The 21,835-nt window shown below is 39.8% G+C and overlaps 1 protein-coding gene across 1 annotated transcript in view; it reads right to left on the bottom strand.

The window, feature by feature from the left end:
• LOC126417102 (dynein beta chain, ciliary-like) overlaps positions 1 to 21,835 on the bottom strand; it is a 739,775-nt gene that overhangs the window by 688,348 nt on the left and 29,592 nt on the right. The window contains exons 6-8 of the mRNA XM_050084997.1: positions 2,391 to 2,586; positions 2,279 to 2,295; positions 1,704 to 2,131 (exon numbers count right to left, since the gene is read on the bottom strand). Coding sequence (XP_049940954.1) covers positions 1,704 to 2,131; positions 2,279 to 2,295; positions 2,391 to 2,586 — 641 coding nt within the window. The remainder of the gene's footprint in view (positions 1 to 1,703; positions 2,132 to 2,278; positions 2,296 to 2,390; positions 2,587 to 21,835) is intronic.

The raw sequence follows: 21,835 nt of genomic DNA, 5'->3' as shown, positions 1-21,835 counted from the left end.
TAAGTAGCAATGTGTCTTTTTCCACTTTGTTCAACTTTAAAAATTTATTTAATGAAGTTAGTCTGTGTGTCAACTAATCCTCTCCCCCTCTCTCCAATATTTCAAGATTTATAAATACCTGTCAATTATTTAAAATTTTTAAACTTGTTACGCAAAAATATCTTAAAATGGAAACATAAAATTATCCAACAAAGTTTGAATATGGTGAATAAACATATTTTTTATAATTTTTTTTAAACTTGTCTCCCCCCTCCCCCCAAAGTGAGACCCCTGAATCAGATCTCTGTTCTTTACTCATTTTTAATAAAACAATTTTCTTCTGGTAATACAAGAAATGACATTGGCGACTTGTGGTTACCTGTAGATGAGACAACCAACTCGTGTGGGAGATTTATTGCCAATACTGTCATGGGAAAAATGATGGAATCTGAACCAGGAACACCCCATCTCATTATCTCTGGGGTACTGGAGGAAACAAACCATACAAGGATTGCTAGGGTTTCTCGCGATGCATTACTTTTGTAATCTGTTAAAGAAAATGAGGAAAAGCTCTTGGTGCTAGTTACAGATGCAGCAGCATTTATGATTAGGGCTGCTAGAGCTTTGCAGTACTTTATCCTAAGGCAATTAATACGACTTGTTCAGCACTTGCTCTTCACCATTTGGCAGAGGAAAATTGAGAGAATTTTCGAGAAGTAAAATGACTTAATTTCCTCTGTGAAAAAAGTGTTTGTGAAGGTGCTGTCAAGTGTGAACTTACTTACTGATATTATGATATTATGCAAGATAAGATACTCAACACCCCCCACCCCACCCCTCGAGCCAAATCTCATGAGATGGAGAACTTGCATTGAAGCAGCTCTTCAGTGATTATTCAGAAGATGTGAAAAAGGTGCTTGATGTGATTGACAAAATGAAGCAGCAAGTATCCTTGCAGCAGTTAGTGCTTGTAATAAGAAGAGTCTCTGGAGTAAATCAGTGTTTATTAAGACTTATTTTAGTAAATACCCAGCTGCTATCATATGTTTGAAAGAAAAAGGGATGCCGCTGCCATCCGTCCCACAGGTATATAAAACAGCTGTCGCCAGAGGCATATCAGGAGAAATAGGAAAGTGTTTTCATAACAAAATTTAGAAAACTGAAGCAAGATATCCAGGTTTAATTCATGATATGAATAAGGTGCTACAAGGAGAATCTGAAAAGCAACTTAGTGTTTACTCTGCAATTAACATAGCTCATAGCTTCTTTTTGGTACTGTCCAATGATTTCACATGAAGTAGAAAGATCTTTCTCTTCCTATAAAAACATTTTGAGTAACAGAAACAAGTAACTCTATTCCTACATCTTTCTCAATGGGTTCCTCTACTACCCTTTTTGATTTCTTTCTTTTTGGTTCATCGCCAGCATCTGTTCCAGAAAACTGTGATGAATATTTAATTAACAAAAGAGAGAGAGAGAGAGAGAGAGAAATATTTTTGTTAATGACTGAGTTTAAGAATAAATTTTCAGTCTGATTACTTCATCAAAATTAATAATTGTGAGAAAATTGAAATTTTACATTCTACAATATTTTAAAGTTTTGGAGCATATTCATTTTATTTTAATGCATAGATGCATGTATATATTCATAGTTTATAGTGCTTATAAATCTGAGCTTTACTTATATTATGTGGAATTATTAAAATCAGACAAAGTAAACTTACTGATTCTGTGAGTTCTAGTTCCTCTTCCTCCTCTATTTCTTCTGGCTCTGGTTCTGGCTCTGGCTCTGGCGGTGGGCGTCCTCTTGCACCTGGCTTCTTGCCTGGTTGGGCTGGAAGTTCTACAGATTTCTTTTTCTTTTTTTTGAGGTCTCCTTTCGATGGCTTCTCTTTAACTGGTTTAACTTCAACTACTGGTTCTTCCTCTTCAGGTGGTTTTTCTTCATCATCAAAAGCAAATTCTTCCAGTTTCCATTCTGGTTCCTGTTTCTTAGTTTTTCCTGCCTTGACACCAAGTAGCTCTATTCCCACATCTTTCTCAATGGGTTCCTCTACTACCTTTTTTGATTTCTTTCTTTTTGGTTCTTCACCAGCCTCTTCTTCTTCGTGAGCATCAGGACCTTCTGGTGCTTCTATGCCTGCTGCTTCTTCTGTAGGAGGTACTTCTTCTCCTTCTATGCCTTCTTCTTCCTCCTCCTCTTCTTGTTCCTCTTCCTCTAACTTTTCTTCTTCCGGTACTATGTTAAAGAATAAATTGTAATTTGTTGCCATTATTTCATGAATTGTAATTCCTGCACGCTTTATTTCATTGTACCTGTAATAAATTTGAAGGTGATATTGATGATAATTTTCAAAATGATGAGTTATTTGACTACTAGTAAATTTTCTACATTGTAATTAGCAATTCACCTTTTCTCAAGCCTGTTATGTCGATCTTCTAGGTACAGTAGTGCTTCCTTTCTCCCATCTTTACGTCCATATAATGGTATTTTTGTCCAAGGTTCTATCATTGAAATTATGTGTTCAATATTTGCTTGTGCCATTTTCAGACGATCATTTAGGCACTTTATCATGTCGTGCATTTTTTCTATGTACACTGATACCACTTGAATGAAGAAACAAACTCAATTAAAATACTTTAAGGTAAATAAATATTTGCAATTTTATCATATTTCTTCGTTATAAAGATGTACTGATACACGTCCTTACAGGGATTGATGGAAATGTATGGTAAATTTCTTTGAAAAATGAAACTTTTTGTTAAGCTGCCTTATTCTGACCCCAGGTCAATGGATGCTTACCAAACCCACAGTTCTCAGTGACTTTTCTGAACAGTACACCTTTCCCTAAACCTCTCCAGTCCTTTTCCTTCAGCCCTCTTTCTTCCTCTTCAACTCTTCTGCCAAGAGAAGGGGTGACAGGCTCCCAAAGCTTGTAAAAGTTAAACACTTTGGTGTGTGTGTAACCCTGCTGCCCAACTTGGTGAGGAGATTTTCTAACTGATAATTTGGTGTATGTACTGGCAACACACAATATCCTGTTGCAGACCATGCATGACAGTCATGACCTCAGTGCCTGTTTCACAAACACGCCATCTGGATTCTTTCCTGGATACCAGTTTTCAAAACTCCGCAAGAAGGAACTAGCACAACTACATGTCCTTGGTTTTCAACACCCACCTGGCCTTAATGTCCAATAATTTCTTCCGTCTCAGCATTTCTTCACAGTTAACTACTCTTTCCTTCACTCTGTTTTAGTTTTCTACATCCTTCATGTCCTTACCTGTATATTTTTTGCTGTCCCCCTCACATCTCTGTGACATACAATGCACTTAGCTTTTCACTTTTATTAACCCATGCACAATATTCACTGCTTGAATACTGCTCAGCAGTGTGGGATCCGTACCAGATAAGGTTGATAGAAGAGATAGAGAAGATCCAACAGAGAGCAGCGTGCTTCATTACAGGATCATTTAGTAATCGCGAAAGCGTTACGGAGATGATAAACTCCAGTGGGAAACTATGCAGGAGAGACACTCAGTAGCTCGGTGCAGTCTTTTGTTAAAGTTTTGAGAACATACCTTCACCGAAGAGTCAAGCAGTATATTGCTCCCTCCTACGTATATCTTGCAAAGAGACCATGAGGATAAAATCAGAGAGATTAGAGCCCACACAGAAGCATATCGACAATCCTTCTTTCCACGAACAATATGAGACTGGAATAGAAGGAAGAACCGATAGCGGTACTCAAGGTACCCTCCGCCACACACCATCAGGTGGCTTGCGGAGTATGGATGTAGATGTAGATGTAGATATTTTAGCAGTAATCTCTGCCATGCATATTACCCTATCTTCCACCTTTAAGCTCTTATGTTTTCAAATTTTGGCCGGTGCAGTCCCCAACAATCAGTCCCACCTGGTAAGTCTCCACTGACCTGCAGTTTTAGCTGACTTTTCTGAAATCTACCCCTTTTCCTAGACCTCTCCAGCCCTTTTCCCTCTCCCCTCTTCCTTCCCCTTCAACCCTTCTGCTGGAAGAAGGAGTCACTGGTGCTGAAAGCTTGCATAATTATAACCTTCTATTAGGTGTGTGGGGGCTGCTTGGTGAGTAGTTTCTTATCTATCCAATTTCATTATATTGAATAAATTATGAGAATTATTTCTGAGCACAACTCATCACAAACTGTGAAATAATACTAATTTTTAAAAGACCCTGTCTGTCAAATCAATGTACCTTAAAATACCGTAACAGTCTAACTTAATTTCACTACAAAGAAGTTAGGAAAGCATAATGTACCTTTATCACACATTTTCTGTAATCATCCAAAGTAGGTAGTAATCTACAGCTTAGGAAGTAATCTACAGCCAAACAATTTACTGTCATATCAACCATAAATCTAATAACATGGGATCAGAGAATAGTATGTACCAAGCCCACACAATGAGGATTTGTTACCAGCTGTACCATGGCAGCATAATGGCTGCCTATGTGAAAAATCTTTATGAAACTAAAGCAAACATATTCGCTCTGAAACCCAAGCCCTGTGGCTAAGAAAATTAAGGTTGTTCTGTGCCATGAGGAGTCTTGAACTCAGTTGTAAGAACAGTGTGTGCTATCAAAAACAAGGATGGTTAGACTTGTGCCTCTTACTGGAATATAGGTTGAAGTAAGTGCATGTAGACCAACCTCTTCAACAGAGAATTAAAAGCTCGTTAACTTCTACAAGTCTGATGGAGAGTTGCCACCTTTTGGCATGAAGTACAGGGTTGGGGAAGTGCAAAATATTGCAAAGTGATCCACAAATAATGGATATTATTCTATTGATTGTAGTGACAAATACACACACCAAAAAAAGTTTTGCATCACCCTGGTTCCCAGAACTCCTGAAGATAGACATTGACTGTGGATATTGTACCACAGACACAGTCCATTTGACTCTTCAGAGATGTCACTAAACCCACCCAAAGATGTAAACAACCAAGCATGAGCAGTGCCTATAAGACAGAGGGGGTCCGACAGCCAATGAGTTCCTGTCATTCCACCAGGAAGGAGGTACACAGTTCATGTTGTCTGTAGTTCAACCACGCCTAGACAGTCAATACCATAGTTCAGGAAGGGCTCTCAACAAGGGAAGTGTCCAGGCATCTCTGAGTGAACCAAAGCAATGTTGTTTGGACATGGGGGAGATACAGTGACAGGAACTATAGCTGACGTGCCTCGCTCAAGCTGCCCAAAGGCTACTACTGCAGTGGATCTTGGCTACCTATGGATTATTGCTCAGAGGAACCCTGACAGCAGTGGCACCACGTTGAGTAATGCTTTCTGTGCAGCCACAGGACACTGTGTTATGATTGAAACTGTGCGCAAGAGACTGCATGATGCGCAACTTTGCTACTGACGTCCGCGACGAGGTCCATTTTTGCATCCATGACACCACGCAGCATGGTACAGATAGGTCCAACAACATGCCAAATGGACCACTCAGGATTGGCTTCAAGTTCTCTTCACTGATTAGTTCTGCATGTGCCTTCAACCAGACAATTGTTGGAGACATGTTTGGAGGCAACCCGGTCAGGCTGAACGCCTTAGACACACTGTTCAGTGAGTGCAGAGCATGGTGGAGGTTCCTTGCTGTTTTGGGGTGGCATTATGTGGGGCCGACGTATGCCATTGGTGGTCATGGAAGGTGCCATAACGGCCGTATGATATGTGAATGCCATCCTCTGACCAATAGTGCAACCATATCGGCAACATATAAGTGAGACATTCATCTTCATGGATGACAATTCGCGCCCCCATCATGCGCATCTTGTGAATGACTTCATTCAGGATAATGACATCACTCGACTACAGTGGACAGCATGTTCTCCAGACCCTGTCGAACATGCCTGGGGTAGATTGAAAAGGGCTATTTATGGACGATGCGGCCCACCAACCTCTCTGAGGGATCTACGCCAAACTGCCATTGAGGAGTGGGACAATCTGGACCAACAGTGCCTTGATGAACTTGTGGATAGTATGTTACGATGAATACAGGCATGCGTTAATGCAAGAAGATGTGCTACTGGGTATTAGAGGTACCAGTGTGTACAGCAATATGAACCACCACCTCTGAAGGTCTCACTGTATGGTGGTACAACATGCATGTGTGATTTTCATGAGCAGTAAAAAGGGTGGAAATTATGTTTATGTTGATCTCTATTCCAATTTTCTGTACAGGTTCTGCAACTCTCAGAACCGAGGTGATGCAAAACTGATTTTGATGTGTGTATGATAAAAATGAAAATTCCTCCTTGATTGATGCTATACTCTCTTTTCCAAGGATCACTGTCAAGATTACCTCAATCTGATACCAAAATTATTATTGTTAGTTGTTTATTTAGGGCATTCAACATCATAGTTATCAGCAATCTTACAAAAACTTTATAAGACGAATGCAGATATGCCAAAATCTTGGTGAAATCACATTTGCCCCCTCACACTCTTCCTCATGATAATAAAACACATTATCGCCATCAGGTGAACAAAATCAGAGTTCATGTAGTCCTTGTATTAACATGTTACATCAAAACATGAATACAGGATCAGCAAAGACACAAAATAGATATTGTGGTTGGGTGATCATTTACATAACTGGATGATCTAGCCAACCTATCTGCAAACCAAGATCTCATATAAAACAGTTAAGGTAGGAGATTATGCATAACGTATCATAAAAAAAAGCACCACATTTATCAATTGTCTGCTCATTAACTTCATACTCCTCTCCCTTTCTAAAATACACCCAACAGAGAGGTACGAACTGTATCTGTAACAATAAGCACTACAGACAGGTGGGTCTTCACAACTTGAGACAAAGTTATGTGTCAGGTGTCAAGTAGACTTTGGCTAGGAGGAAATTCGAGATAGTCTTAGTTATGATTGATTGCAGTTTGTAATCCATTACTTACAGCCAGACTTTGTCCCATATACTCATTACAGATCTTTCCAACAATGAAATAACAGCATGCTGTGGGGTACCGCATTGGGCCACAGTGCAGGCCTTGTGCCAGAATTGTCTACTTCATTCCCATGTATTTCCATGAGTTCTGGTACCCATCATAATGAAATATCCCCACATTATCATTGCAACTAGAGAAGGGTTTCCTGGATACTCTGGACTGCTATTTGTTGGGTACAGGTGCTAGATGGTCTGCAGAGCACTTCAGAAATTAGACCACATAAAGAATTTAAACACTTAATCACATCTAACTGATCTTGCAACTCCCAAAATACATAAAAATTCGTCATTAGAGACACTAAAATCACTGGAGAGACTGATTCTGAACAAATGATCAGGAAAAATGATGGAACAGCCAAGACTGTCCTGTCATTTCTATTCATGAGTATATAATCTGCTACACTAAAATTGTGGTTCTCATTTAAAACACTAAAAAGGTTCTAAAAACATAAACTTTAGTGCAATTTATTCCATTCTGTCAAGTCTAACACTGTCCTGTGCTTCATCAGCAACAAGACTATGGCAGTGCTCTGCTCCAAGCCTAGCTCAGTATATTAATACGACATACACCCTGACCCATTAAACGCTGCTTTTGTCATATGCTAAACACTATTGTCATTCGCTTCATCACCAACAAGACTATGGTAGTGCTCTGCTCCAAGCCTAGCTCAGTATATTAATATGACATACACCCTGACACATTAAACGCTGCTTTTGTCATATGTTGAATTTCTGTAAAGCCACTCCAATGTTTCACAGTTGTTAATTGTTTCAGGGAAGACTAATAACATTGGCACCAACTGGAGCTTGTATCATTGTCTCATCACAAGGAGCCTTGATTGAGTGGATAATAGTGGCACTCCTGCCTCTGCACACAATCACAGTGTAGGAATGGTCCTTTAAGATCGTATGGTCAATCTGATGCCCTGAGACCAGCCACAGGCACTTGTAAGTATGGAAGTTGTACAGTCTGTATGCCCCCCCCCCCCCCCCCCCCCCCATGCTGAACCCTTGCTTAGCCACAAGGATCGTTTATCGAGTGCTGTACTATGCTTTGTACTGCCAAACGATTTATGAAACCTTACTTTTAACCCTTTGATTGCTGGAGATGCACCATCTACTTGGAGCACAGAGGCCCACTGCATAATCCGGCTACCTGTGCTAAATGCCTGTTCCTTGAGCCACCATTGGGGCCGGAGCAGCATGCGCTGCCTCACCCACCCTGTGCTGAATATTTCTGGAGTGACTATGACTCCAGGCGAAGCACTGTGCCCTCTCACAGCTGATACAGAATAAATTATCTCACTACAAAGTTTCTCTGCAGATGAATTACTGCAGACTCAAACTAAATCATTAGAACTATTTTACATAATTAAGAATTAGTAGTTTTTTACATGATTTTTTATAGCTTATGCTGAAAGTGAGATGATTCATTAGATTTAATTCAACTGTTTACTGTTCTTTCTTGCATACCCATTTATAACACCTGAATTTCTCTAGGGGTCCTCACTGTACTAACTCAAGAATGAGCAAAATGAGCCACAGACTACAGATAACTGTACATTGTTTTTGTAGTTCAAAATGCCATATTACGTTGTTTATAGGAGAAAGTGGCATACAGATCATAATTCATTTCACGCTACAATATTGGAATTTACTGTGAGCAATGGTAAGAACAATTATACTTCACTTCGTTTTGTGACATGTTTGGAAGTTTCACTATTTGCTCCTGAGAATACAACAAACTGAGTGCTTAATCATCTGACATCATATTATTTAGTTGTAATAGGTACACCGTGGAAAGTTTTTCATCCAGGCACAGATGCAGTGGCCCTTTGCAGATGGTAATCAGTGCTGTTATAATGTGAAATCACCAGTAATGACTGATTGTCTGCCACATATATTTTTCCTTGTGCTGTACACTTAACTGTTGCACATAAGTACTCAACAGGTTTTCCTGCATTTGAAAGCTGTGAAATCTCTGTCTTTTCATTAGCACATTAAATTCACTTATAGGGAAGATTAAAAGTCATGGACTGTAAATTTAGGAGTTCCTTTTACACTTTGTGGATATATTTTCCATTCTTCTTTTTGAGCTAAGCTTTGGACTGGAACTGGCGAAGTTAAAAATATATTTTCATTTTATTTTTTGCTTTTTTATATTTTTTTCATTTTTGAAGTTTTTTCTGATAGCATTGTTGTATTCGTTCTGTGCTGTGAGTAGTAATTCATTTTCATGTGGTAATTTTCAAAACATTGTACGACACACAATGGTACCTTGCAAGTTATACATTTGACCTGCTTTCTTGTTGCACTTTCTATTTCCAGGAAACAATGCATCTATGCATTAGCATACTTTTCTTGGAATCCTCACTTGCTATAATATTTGGAAAATGCCTTCCCACAAACCTTAGAGGATTATCATCAGAACACTTTCCCCTGCCTGCTTTTCTGCACTCTGGTGCAAACGTTTCTGTAAATTTCCTTACCAGCGACAAATGAAACTCTGCTATCGACACTTAATGACCTGTTAGTGAGCTGTGTGGGACAAGAGTGTTTAAAACACACAGATCAAGAAAGTGAAAAAAGAACTTCACTGTTTTCCGTATACACCTGACAGAGCTAAGCAGCATATCAGAATGATCAACTGCTCCCATATTGACATTATAATCCATAATGCTTTGTTGTTTCTTAATTTCCTCTCCAGTATTCTTGTCAGTCTTTCCCGTGTCAATCATTTCTATGCTGTTACATGTGGTCAACATCCACACCTCCCTTTTGTCACACCACTTCATAGTAAACATTATATTTGTGCACATAAATTTAATATCTCCGCATTTCAGTTTCTTCTGAAGTTTTGGCATGTTGTGTCTGTTCTTACGGACCATGCCACATGCTTTCGTCCCATGACTATGAAGCCAGGCAAATAGGTCTGGGCTTGAGTACTAATTTCAAGGTGGAGGTTATGTCCATATTCTAAATAGGGCTTCACCACTGTAGCCACTATATCACCACTTTTCTCCAAATTGTGGAACTCTGGTCTTGTTGATGTCCCTGTGTAAATAATAAAATCTGAGATGTGGCAGTCTTACAATCACATAACACAATTGTTTTTATTCCAGATCTACTCCGTTTCGATGGAATGGGTTGTCTGAAAGATAAGCATGCTTCGAGTAATAACAAACCTTCATCAATGCAGAGTTTCTGATGTGGATTAAATGCATAATGGAAAGTTGTACAAACTTAATCGACACTGTTCCTAATTTTGAATAATCTGTCCCTTCCAGTATTGACAGAGTATTGCTGAAATGTAACATTCTCATTTAAGTAACAAAAAGCAGTCTCTTGACATCAGTTCACTAAAAATTGGAGTATTTACAAGAACATCTCTGGTCCAGTATTCACTAATTTTCATTTTTTTCATGCAAGGCATCAGAAGACAAAGAGCTATGAAGCAATACATTTCTTCAAATCCAATATCTTTCCACTTTGATATTCGATAATAAACTGATTCTGGAGTATTCTCATTGGTGATTAAATAAAACTGATTCATTTCATCAGCAATATATTTGTTTCATCAGTAACATATTTCATCAGTTCTTCTGTCCAGAATAACATGAAAACTGACAGAATACTTGGCCCCTTCCCTATCTGACATGCATGTCTCTATAGTATGTCATCAAAAGCATGATTAACTGGCTGAAAATCATTTTCTTTCCAGTCAAATTTATTGCTACGATGTAATTTCTTCATGCGCATTTCACTATCACTTTCCAAGTCTTCAGATTCAGGACAATTAACATCTCTTGTTGAAACACGAGACGGCATTGACACCCCTGCTGACATGGATAGTTTATGACTGTAGCTTTCCATTCTGTGAAAGTGCTATCATTTTTGTCAAGAACAAGTAGTTCATCCTCACTGTCGCTCCTTATAAGAATCTCCATGATTTCTTCCTCAGTGCATCAACGATGTCTTGCCATTTTCTTTGTAAAATGCAGAATGCATAGTACACTGAAGTAAATTCTGATGAACAGTGAACTGTAGTGGGAAGCCTAGACTCATACCCGACAGAGAATCAAATGACAAGCTGTGGGCCAGAACTGCAAAAGGCTACTGAGGCATGGGGTGGAAATCTGCTGTGCGAGTTATCTCATCAGCACTCAGGTAGCGGCGCGTCTGTACTCGTTATGAACACTCAGTGGCCAGCAAATGAGCAGGGCTTAACTCGTCAACAGCACACAGGGAAAAACTGGTGGTCGCAACTACTGTCATTAGCACCTAGGGAGCGGCAGGCAGCAAGATGAGTAACTCGTCAACAGCAGTCACACGTGGCAGCCAAGTCAGTATATTCAATTAAGAGGCCCAACAATCTTGCTGATACTTCACAATTTACAACAGTATCCATCAGCATTAGCTAAAGTGAATCAAAAAGAGATCAGTCATGATTAAAATTAACAAGTGCAGTTTTTCAAATCAAAAACTAAAACCTATTTTTGAAGCTGATTCTTCCAGTCTCTTCAGTGTCAATTTTAACTGATGAGAGAAGATGTGAGGCCACAAATGGAGCATAAAATGGAAAATATTATGAGAGAAAGTTGCTACTCACCACATAGTGGAGATGCTGAGTTGCAGGTAGGCACAACAAAAAGACTCTCACAATTATAGCTTTTGGCCGTTTTAGGGCTTCGTCAACAATACACACACACACACACACACACACACACACACACACACACACACACATATAAACGTGCGCAAAATGCAACTCACACATGTGACTGCAGTCTCAGGCAACTGAAACCATACTGCTTCCATCCTGGATTTTCCATTGTCAGAAAACGGAAAAGTTGTAGACAGAAAAGAGCAGTTGACAGGTCTATTAACAGTGGATGATATACTATAATTTCAATGTTAATTTGAAAAAAATGTCATCGAATGTATTCCTGATTCTATATATAAATGATGATAGGCAAGGAAGGACAGCAGGACAATAAGGAGATGACTACGGAAACAGCACTGCAAAGTCATAAACATGTAGCAAGTGAATATGTGTCACCACACAGTGGTGAGTCTCTTGTTATGGCAATGTGACCAGGCCCTGGGTGATAGTAAAACAAATGGGCACTGGAGGCATCTATTTGGATTTTATGGCACAGATCACCTGTCGCTGCCAGAAGTCAGCAGTACTGCCACAGTGCCAGGGCATCACCAGACAGCAAGACAACTGTAATCCAGCAACTCCAGACTCGAGACTGGCCTGCACCTAAGTCCTACACACGATTTGGTGTCACAGCTTTGCTGATCTCCTGCCTGTGCCTGCCACCCTTGACATTGAGTTTCTGGTGGGGCTTGGCACCACACTGCCAGCCACTGGTCAACTTCTGTCCTAGCATAGCAGGTTGTACCTCGCAGACACAAGAATCCACACACAATTGTGTGTGGAGCCAAAGGGCCACCTACCAAGTGGGATGACATCACAACTCGTTGCACCACCAGCATCCACAGGTATGACCTGGAGTGGCTGCCGACCTCAGCAGAGTGAGATGCCCTCTAGGCAACACCAGGTGGAAGCTGCCACCTCTTCGTCAGCCCCACCAAGGTCAATGAGTAGAAGCTACCTGCATCACTAACGCACCTATCGAAATCAATAAAAGTTGTTGATCACACTTCCCCTTGCCTCTATCACCACGCCTCTAACACTACAGAGCGGTGTTCCAGGGGCCATTGTCACCACAGTCAACAGCAACAGGGTGACACAAATGCAGCACATCACCCGAGCCACAGTCATAACAAGATCGTCAAGGTGCCGGAGACTATTTTTAATCTTGTTTGGTGATATTACTTATCTCATTGTAAGGGGAATTATAGATATGAATGTTTGGTGCCTCTGCATTGTGCTCAGTGTAATTTATTTGGGCACTCTGATCCTTGAGCTGAATCAGTAACCGTGAATTGCTTTACATATAATCATTTTGGGCACACAACTGAACAGTGTAGAGTGTCCAGGTGGCTCATAATTGCATAGAAGAAGTAGGCTGACAGAGTACTCTGCATTACTTCTTCTATCCGTAATAGTTTTGTTATTTTTCTTTTTTGTTCACTTAGGAGGTGGCACAGCGGCTAGACACTGGACTTGCATTTGGGAGGACGACAGTTCAAACCGTGTCCAGCCATCCTGATTTACATTTTATATGATTTCCTAAATCGCTTTAGGCAAATGCAAGGACGGTTCCTTTGAAACTGCACAGCTGACTTTCTTCTCCATCCTTCCATAATCTGGTGGGACCAATGACCTTGCTGTTTTGTCCCCTCCCCCAAATCAATCAATCAACCTACCAACCAACCTTTCTTACTCTGAGTAGTGAAAAGGAGTAATGTGAGGTAGAGGCAAAATCAGAGGCATGAGGTGTCACCAGTTAGGAGGCCTTGCGATCATTTGTAAATCACGTAGCTCATTTGAGAGTGGATAATGTGGTTGAGACACCTCTCTAGACCTTTATTAGGAAGGACCAGGAGGGCCTGGGAAAATGAGGATTGAACATAATTCATTACTACACATCTGAATTACAATTTATTAAGATTACAAGATTCCACATAAATCAGCAAACTTAAAATGATGGCCTCCACAACCAAAGGGTATAGTTAGTAATTTCTAAACTGAGAGTATTGCTAGACAAAGATTTAGGTATGATGTAACTTACTAAATATTCTTTATGTCAGCGAGCATTTGAGATTAAAATTACATAATTTTAATAATATAGGCTTGAAATAAATAAATAACTCTTAAAAGCTTTGAGCAATGTGTGAAATAAAGCGCATAATACCACAGCAACATCCAAATGAAGCTTAACATCTAGTGACATTCAAATCAAGTTAAGAAATATTTTAAGAAAAAAAAAAGAAGAAAAGAAAAAGGATTGAAGGTGAAACTTTTACAAAATATTCTGAGCAGCCTCCTGGTACAGAAAGCGGTTTGCACTGGCTGGTAGAATCCATGGCACTCCACAAATTAACTCGTTCTAAGCATACAAATGATTATTATTACAAACACAATAAAATTAACATGCGTAACACAGTGTGGCAAAAAATAGCTGAATCTCACACTCTGGGGATTAGATTTAAGGACTAGTTGCACCCCTTCCTTCAATGCAACTCTGTTTTAAAACATAACAAAAGAGAAGCAAAAAAAAAAAATTGTGGTACCAGGTGATATTACAGATATACAATAAGTTAATACAATTTACAAGAATTTACAAGAATTAAAAATTTTTCGTTTGCAAGATCTGTACTACGGGTCTTAAATATACAATCCCATTAATACTTAGAGAGCCCAGAGTGGGCCAATTCCATAAGCACAGCTGCAAGAATACAAGTGGAGTGCTAAAAGTCACATCAAAACTGTATGCGGTTCACAATGTCAAAATTTACCGAAAGTAAAAGTGTTTGCCTTTATCCACTTGTCTCACTGAAAGACAACACAATAAATCGTAAGCATGTGATTAGAAAGAAGTTTTGCCATGGGAGGTTGAACCTTTTCAAAAAATCAAATGATTTAAATAGCAAGATGATAATTTTCAGAGGTCCATCCAGTTAACGTGCATTACCCAAGTTATTACCCGATTAAGGCATCAAGCATGGCACTCGGCTGGTATAACTTGTCGTAACTGCAGTTATAACGGCACTGCTAAATGCAGCTTGTGGTCCCATGGTGACACGTAGGGTAATATTCTAACTCAGCACCAGTCCTTAGGCTGCAATGAAGGCACCTCTTCCCATGATACCACAAGCTATGCACAAGCTATGGCAGAACGTGGCCTGCATGCCCATCGTCGAAAGGACAGCCACCAACCCCAGACCATCAGGTACCCCGTATGCCCCACAAGTTTTCCAGCTGGGCACCCTCTGCTTCCCTGGCGGACTGTCCGCAAGAGAGCAAGCTCACCCGTGACCTCTTAGAAGTGCCTGTGTAAGCCCTCTAGCCAAAGAAAAGACACATGAAAGCCAGGCGCAATAGATTGATGTGTGACACAACTCACTGGTTGTAAATACTGTATTGGTAGAGAAAGATCACAAAATAGAATTGTTTTGGTCCTAGCCCTTAATGCGGAACCAGCTACTACCAACCTTATATCTCCCATCTCTGGTACAGTGTACAACGATGAGTAAGGATTTTTAGATGATATCAAGTCATCTGCCAACTTAGAGGGATAGTTGGATAAGCAATTACTGCAAATTGCAAGGCTACATTTGAATGGGGAGGCAAAGTTGATCATAAGATGCACAGAAGCATTATGCAATGCAGTGACTTTTGGTCAACTGAGGCAGAGTTTGATGCAATGGTACAGTAAGCAGAATAGTGCAGGTTTTTTTTTGTGAGCAGTTAAGTATTATTTCTGGAAGGTATAATTAGGCAATGGAGGACTTCATGGATAGAATTAGGAAATCAAGGGTTTACACCTATGAATTGTCACAGAATTGTGAGGTGAACAATGTGGTGCTGCAGGAGGCTGAATAACAGGCATACAATTTTCTGAGAGGCTTGGCACCAGAGATGTCTAGCAAGAGTCCCACAGGGGTGCCTACAGATCTCCATGCACAGGTTATGGTAGTGATGAAATACAAGGAAATTGTTAGATCGAGAGGGGTGAGGGATCACAGACTTGTATATGCATTGAATGTAAAGTATTTTAGTTATGGACAAATAGGATATATGCAGAGGCAGTGCTGAGAGCCACGTAGGAGCAATGGGATTAACAGAGGTGGCTAACAATTTAATGGAAATGGTAGCAGGAAAGGTGTACATCACCGACAAGGATACAGGGTGGTAATAGAGGTGATCCAGATGGTAGATAGCTTTTGTTAAACTTAACAGCAAACCCCAGGGCCACCAACAGGAGTACCTAGTAAAAATAAATTCACTACAAATGAATACAGGGATGGAATGTGCCATAATGGGTGTGATAGATGGCAGGAAGAATAAAGTTTTGTTGGTCACAGGGGTGCATGTGTGAGTGGTTTCAAGAGAGTTAGTGGGTAAGAGGCATTGGAACCCACCACATTACAATTTGCGTGGCGTCAGTAGTGATGAGCTTTTCATTTGAGCAACATGTGGAAATGGTGTCTCATGTAAATGAGGGTTGTAATATGATCCTAGGGTTCGTGAAACTCTGTCCATGTTGATCTGCCTTGAGGAATGTCTAATGTACAAAACAATCCAGTTAAACTGTGCATAATGACATAAAGGCTTGATTCACATGACTGTATATCACGTGGCACTGGCAAGTTGTCACAGGTGAATGTGGAGCCTGAATTATCCGTGGATATGCTGTGTGTATAGAACCATTGGAGGGCAGCAAGATACTGGATAGAGCACGTTGTTTGGTGAAACATAGTGTTGTATGTGTGCAAGAGAAGGATGGAGTCAAAGTAGTACCTATCAATGTGAGTAATTTTGCTACCGAAGAAGTTAACTGTTAAAGGGAACATTATTGGCTACATTAGAGATCCCAGAATAGGATTGCAGCATACAATGGATGCTGGCTATGATGAGACACAGGACGCTGCTAGGACTGCATTTTGTGAGAAATTGAAGCATTTAAACGGGAAAGAGAGAAAACACAAATGGAGCACCAATTTCTAGAATTTCTGGACTTGTTTTTTCCGCAAAGGGCCACTGCCAGCTACGTCAGTAACACAACAGAAGATTCTGAGAGGGAATGAAGCACTGGTGTTTTGTTGGATATAAGATTACTGCAACCAGTTTTGGAGGAATTTTTAACTCACCGGTTGGCTGATAAAATTATAGAAGAGAATACTAGACACTGGTGGGCAGGAAATGTGATCATCTATGGATGGCTCAAAGAAGTATGACAGATCCTACCTAATTCCAAACATTAAAAAAACAATAAAAAACCTAGGGAAAAGCTGGTACTTCTCAACAATGGACTTAAGGAGTGGATACCATCACTTAGAAGGTGCTCCAGAAGACAGACTGAAAACAACATTGAGGACACTGTCATTATATACGGACAATTACTCAACAGAGTGCTGAAGGGGTTGAAACTGCATCAGTGTCTTGTATATTTTGTTGATGTAACTGTCTTTTCAAGCGATATGCAAGAGTATAAACATTGTCTGAGGGAAGTGTTTGTGAGATTACGAGCAGACCATTTGACAGTCAGCACAGAAAAATGTTGCTTTGCTTTATAGGGGATTGAATACCTGCACCATGTCATTAGTAAGGACACTTTAAGGACAGGTCTGAGGTTAATACTGCTGGTGCAAGTGTTTCCAGTACCACAAACAAACAAGGAATAGCAATCTTTTCTTGGTCACACAAATTACTTTAGGAAGTTCATGAAAGGGTTTGCAGGTACTGCCAGGCCCCTTAAGCACTTGTTAAAGGAGGAGGTTAAGTCTGTATGGTTGGAAGAATGCCAGGAAGCATTTCTTGAATAGAAGAGAGTATTGGCATGAAGTGCATTGTCGGTGTTTCCAGGTTTTTGGAAGGAGTTCATATTATTATGTGATGCATCAAATCATACTCTTATCGTGTTGTGAGCCAGGAGGTTGATGGTCAAGAACACCCCTTTGCCTTTGCATCAAGACAGTTGAACATGGTCAAGAGAAATTATTCTACAACATAGAAATGGTTAGCTTGATATACTTCCAGTGTTACCTGTATGGAAGAAGTTCAAGGCAGTGACAGACCACGCTGCTTTAAAGTGGTTACTAGGTTTCAAGGAATCATCCAATAGATTGATGAGGTGTGCCTTGAAACTCAGTGAATTTGAGTACATCCATCCAACAGACTGATGAGGTAGACATTGAAACTCAGCGAATTTGAGAATGAAATAATCAACAAACCAGGGCCTAAACATGGAAATATAGGCAGGCTTAGCATAACAGGGTGTACACATGGAGAAGGAAAAAAAAATCCCAGATTTTTCCCAGATTTCCCAGTTGAAAATACACTTTTACCATGTTAAGTGACAGTATACTTTTCCTCAGAACTGTAAAACTTATCAATCCTTTGAATGTTTATGGTTTTATACTCTGATGTAGAATTTTTCGGCACTTTAGAAAATGAAACTCAGGGGGATAAAAACATGTTCTGGAAATATCTTTGATGTGCAGCAACATGTACGCTGCATATTTTCGTGTTACGAAGGTATAAATTCGAATTCCACCAAACACAGCATGTTACTTTCCAAAGCATTGAAATCGAGATTGTGATGCACTTTTGTATGCCAGTCATAGCTCATGTCACGTTATCTCGGCAGCTGATGACAGTATAGGACACGTGATGTAGTCAGCCAATAGCAAGATTGCTCTTAAGTAGTGCAAACACACAGGGAAAGTTAATGGTTTAAATTAATATACTTAGTGTTGCTATAAGAAAAACAAAGCTTTTACATATAATTATGGTCTCAAAAATTAATAAGCTGCAAGAGAAGCTAAGCTTCCACATATAATGTTAATCTTTTTTGCGTATATTACACTTTAAGATAGATCACACAAATGTGAAAGTAAAATTTTTAATAACGATGTAAGTGTCTGATCTTCTGCACCCCTGAAATTCTTCTAGATGGTCATCCTCGAAGAGTGGATTTTTAATTGAGAGTCAAACGCTCTGTGATTTAAGAAATTCATTGTATGTTATTACATGTAGTTCATCTTGTGTAAAAGGAAATTTACTTTGAAAGCAACCCTTTTCAAACCACCATTCGCAACATTTTACCGTGACCTGTTAGAAATTGATTCATTCCAGCAGTTGCCAGAGTGTGCCAGATAACAGGCATCACTGCTCTTGTGCAGCTACAATGACGCAGGAAGCCTGATCTTCATACGTGTAAAACATTAAAAGATCTTGCACTATTTCACAAAAAAAACAAGATATCAGAGGATACTTCAAGAGCATTGGAATTTCGTGAACCATACTAAGATGCATAATTCAGATTAAAGTGCACATTCATTGTGTCCAGATTAGGGTGTAAATTTTGTTGGAGCACCAGTGCTGAATTATCTAATGTTTGGTTCTTTATTATGCCATAATGCCATAAATGGTAGAAGATGAAAACGCACACTTGAAATGCAGCGAACAGTTGAAACTAACCAATACTGTGGAATTAAACACTTTGTTTCAAATAAATTGAGTGTCTCAGCAGAAAAGATCAATAAAAGACAAATTTCTTTAGAAAACTGACAAAAATAACTGCATAGTTCTGCAAGGTGATTAATGCTTAACTGCCTGAAAGGTGTAAATAAAATCAAATCTGAAACTAATAACATATTTTAGCCTCCCATAATTATGCAAATGTATTTTAATTCATTTGATAGCACCCGACCACAGAAATCCATTTTGTTGTCATTTGATGTGATGTGACGAAGAGGAAACAGCAAAATCAATAAACACAAACACAGGTCATGTGGAGACTACCCACATCCCCATTACAGCTCAGACTGCTCTTTGCATAGCCCCGGATCTACGATTTTTCCGAACCGGGGTAATATTAGATAGTGTCGCCCAGCCACACATTCACAGCCAGAAGCAGAAGGTAGAACTGATACATGACCCAACTGCACAGCACAAGAGCCCACCCACAACTGTTCAAATGAATCTAATGTAAACAGCTGTCACATCACGCTCATCGGAGGCAATTTGTTGTTGGGAAGCATTGCATAGTCTTCCTAAAGCCTTTGACACACTTAGCTGAAGTTTTCTTTCTTTTTTTTCCTTTTTTCTTATTTTTATTTTTATTTTTTTTTTCTTCAATGTTTTATTGCTGTAGTATTATTCTGCAGAAGCGGCATACAGTAATATCCTTTGTTGGAGTATTGATTCTTACCAGTCAAAATCACAAAAAATTAACTGAAAAGTAAAACAATGAAAACTGCCCGGAATTCTAAAAAATACCCCAGTTTTTCCCACTTTTCTCCCAGATGAAAAAATTCCCGGATCTCCCGGTTGTCCTGGGTCGTATACATCCTGCATAAATAAGGCAATAACACATGCACTGGCTCATGACCTTGGGCAACGGCCAACCACAGAATGCTGATGAACAACGTAAATAGTACAGCAAGCAACAGTGGTTTAGCATGCATGCCGGACTGTTACGTAGAGAGACGAGATTAGGACTGCAAGTAGTGGGGCTGGTCAAGCTGAAGCTAGAAGTACTACATCAAATGCATGATCACATTTTATTGGGCCATGGGGGATGCCAGACGGTGAGTTGGAGAGTGGTGGAAAAGTACTGGTGGAAGTCCAACAGGCAGTCATGGTTGCACAACTGCTGATGAATACTGAAGTTTGTTTGCCAGAGGTGGTAATTATAGACAGACGACGAAATTCCCACTTCACACGCAAGCTAATGGAAGGATCAAACTCGTTCATCAGGCAATTGGGAAAAAAGTTTAGTTGTTACATGAACTCACACTATTTAGACAGGTCACATACATATTCTACACCTAAATACATATACCACAAGCCACCGTGCAATCGATGGCAGAGGGTACCATGAATGACTCCTAGTTGTTTCCTTCCATGTTCCACTTGCAGGCACAGTGAGGGCAAAATGACTATCTATATGCCTCCGTATGAGCATTAATTTCTCGCATCTTATCTTCATGGTCCTTGAAATGTATGAAATGTCCGTGAAATGTATGTTATGGCAGTAGGATTGCTCTGCAGTCAACTTCAAATGTCAGTTCTCTACATTTTCTCAATAGTGTTCCCTCCAGGGATTCCCATATGAATTCCTGAAGCACCTTCATAACAGCTGCGTGTTGTTGAAACTATTGGTAACGAATCTAGCAGCCCACCTCTGAACTGGTTCAATGTCTTCCTTTAATCCAATTTGGTGGGGATCCCAAAAGCTCAAGCAGTACTCAAAAGCAGTTTGCACTAGCATCCTATATGCTGTTTCCTTTACACATAAACCACATCCTCCCAAAATTCTCCCAATAAACTGAAGCTGATCATTTGCCTTCCGTACTGCAATCTTCACATTCTCATTCCATTTCATATTGCTTTGCAGCATTATGCCCAGACATTTAAACAATGTCACTGTATCAAGCAGGACACATTAATGCCTATCCGAACACTATGGGTTTGTTTTTGCTACTCATCTGCATTAACTTACATTTTTCAACATTTCAAGCCAGCTGCCGTTCATCACACCATCTAGAAATTTTGTCCAAGTCATATTGTATCATCCTACAATCACTCATCTTCAACAATGCCTTGTACACCATAGCAGCATCAGCAAACAAATGCAGATTGCTGCCCACCCTGTACACCAGATCATTTATGTACACAGAAAATTATAGCAGTCCTATCACACTTCCCACGGGCACTTCTCATGATACCCTTGCCTTTGATGAACTTCTTGCTGATGAGGTCAACATACTGGGTCTGTTTCTTAGGAAGTCTCTGAGCTACTCACATATCTATTCCATATGCTTGTACCTTCATCAACAATCTGCAGTGGGGTATACTATCAAATGCTTTTTGGAAGTCTAAAAAATATGGAATTTGCCTGTTGCCCTTCATCCATAGTTTGCAGTACATCGTGTGAGAAAAGGGCAAGATGAGTTCCACAAAATCGATGCTTTTTAAAACTGTGCTTGTGTTCAAACTCAGAATGTGTTCTAGTGTTCTAGAATTCTACAGCAAACTGTTGTTAAGGATATTGGTCTGCAGTTTTGTGGGTCTATTCTTTTATCCTTATTATATACAGTTGTGCTGTTTTCCAGTAGTTTGGGACTTCATGCTGGGTGAGAGATTCATGATAAATGCAAGTTAATTAAGGGCTAATGCCATAGAGTACTGAGATTCCATCCAGACCTGGTG

Source organism: Schistocerca serialis, chromosome 8, assembly GCF_023864345.2.
Source record: "Schistocerca serialis cubense isolate TAMUIC-IGC-003099 chromosome 8, iqSchSeri2.2, whole genome shotgun sequence".
Lineage (NCBI taxonomy): Eukaryota > Metazoa > Arthropoda > Insecta > Orthoptera > Acrididae > Schistocerca > Schistocerca serialis.
The sequence above is the reverse complement of the archived record's forward strand: the minus strand, read 5'-3'. Positions and strand labels throughout refer to the sequence as shown.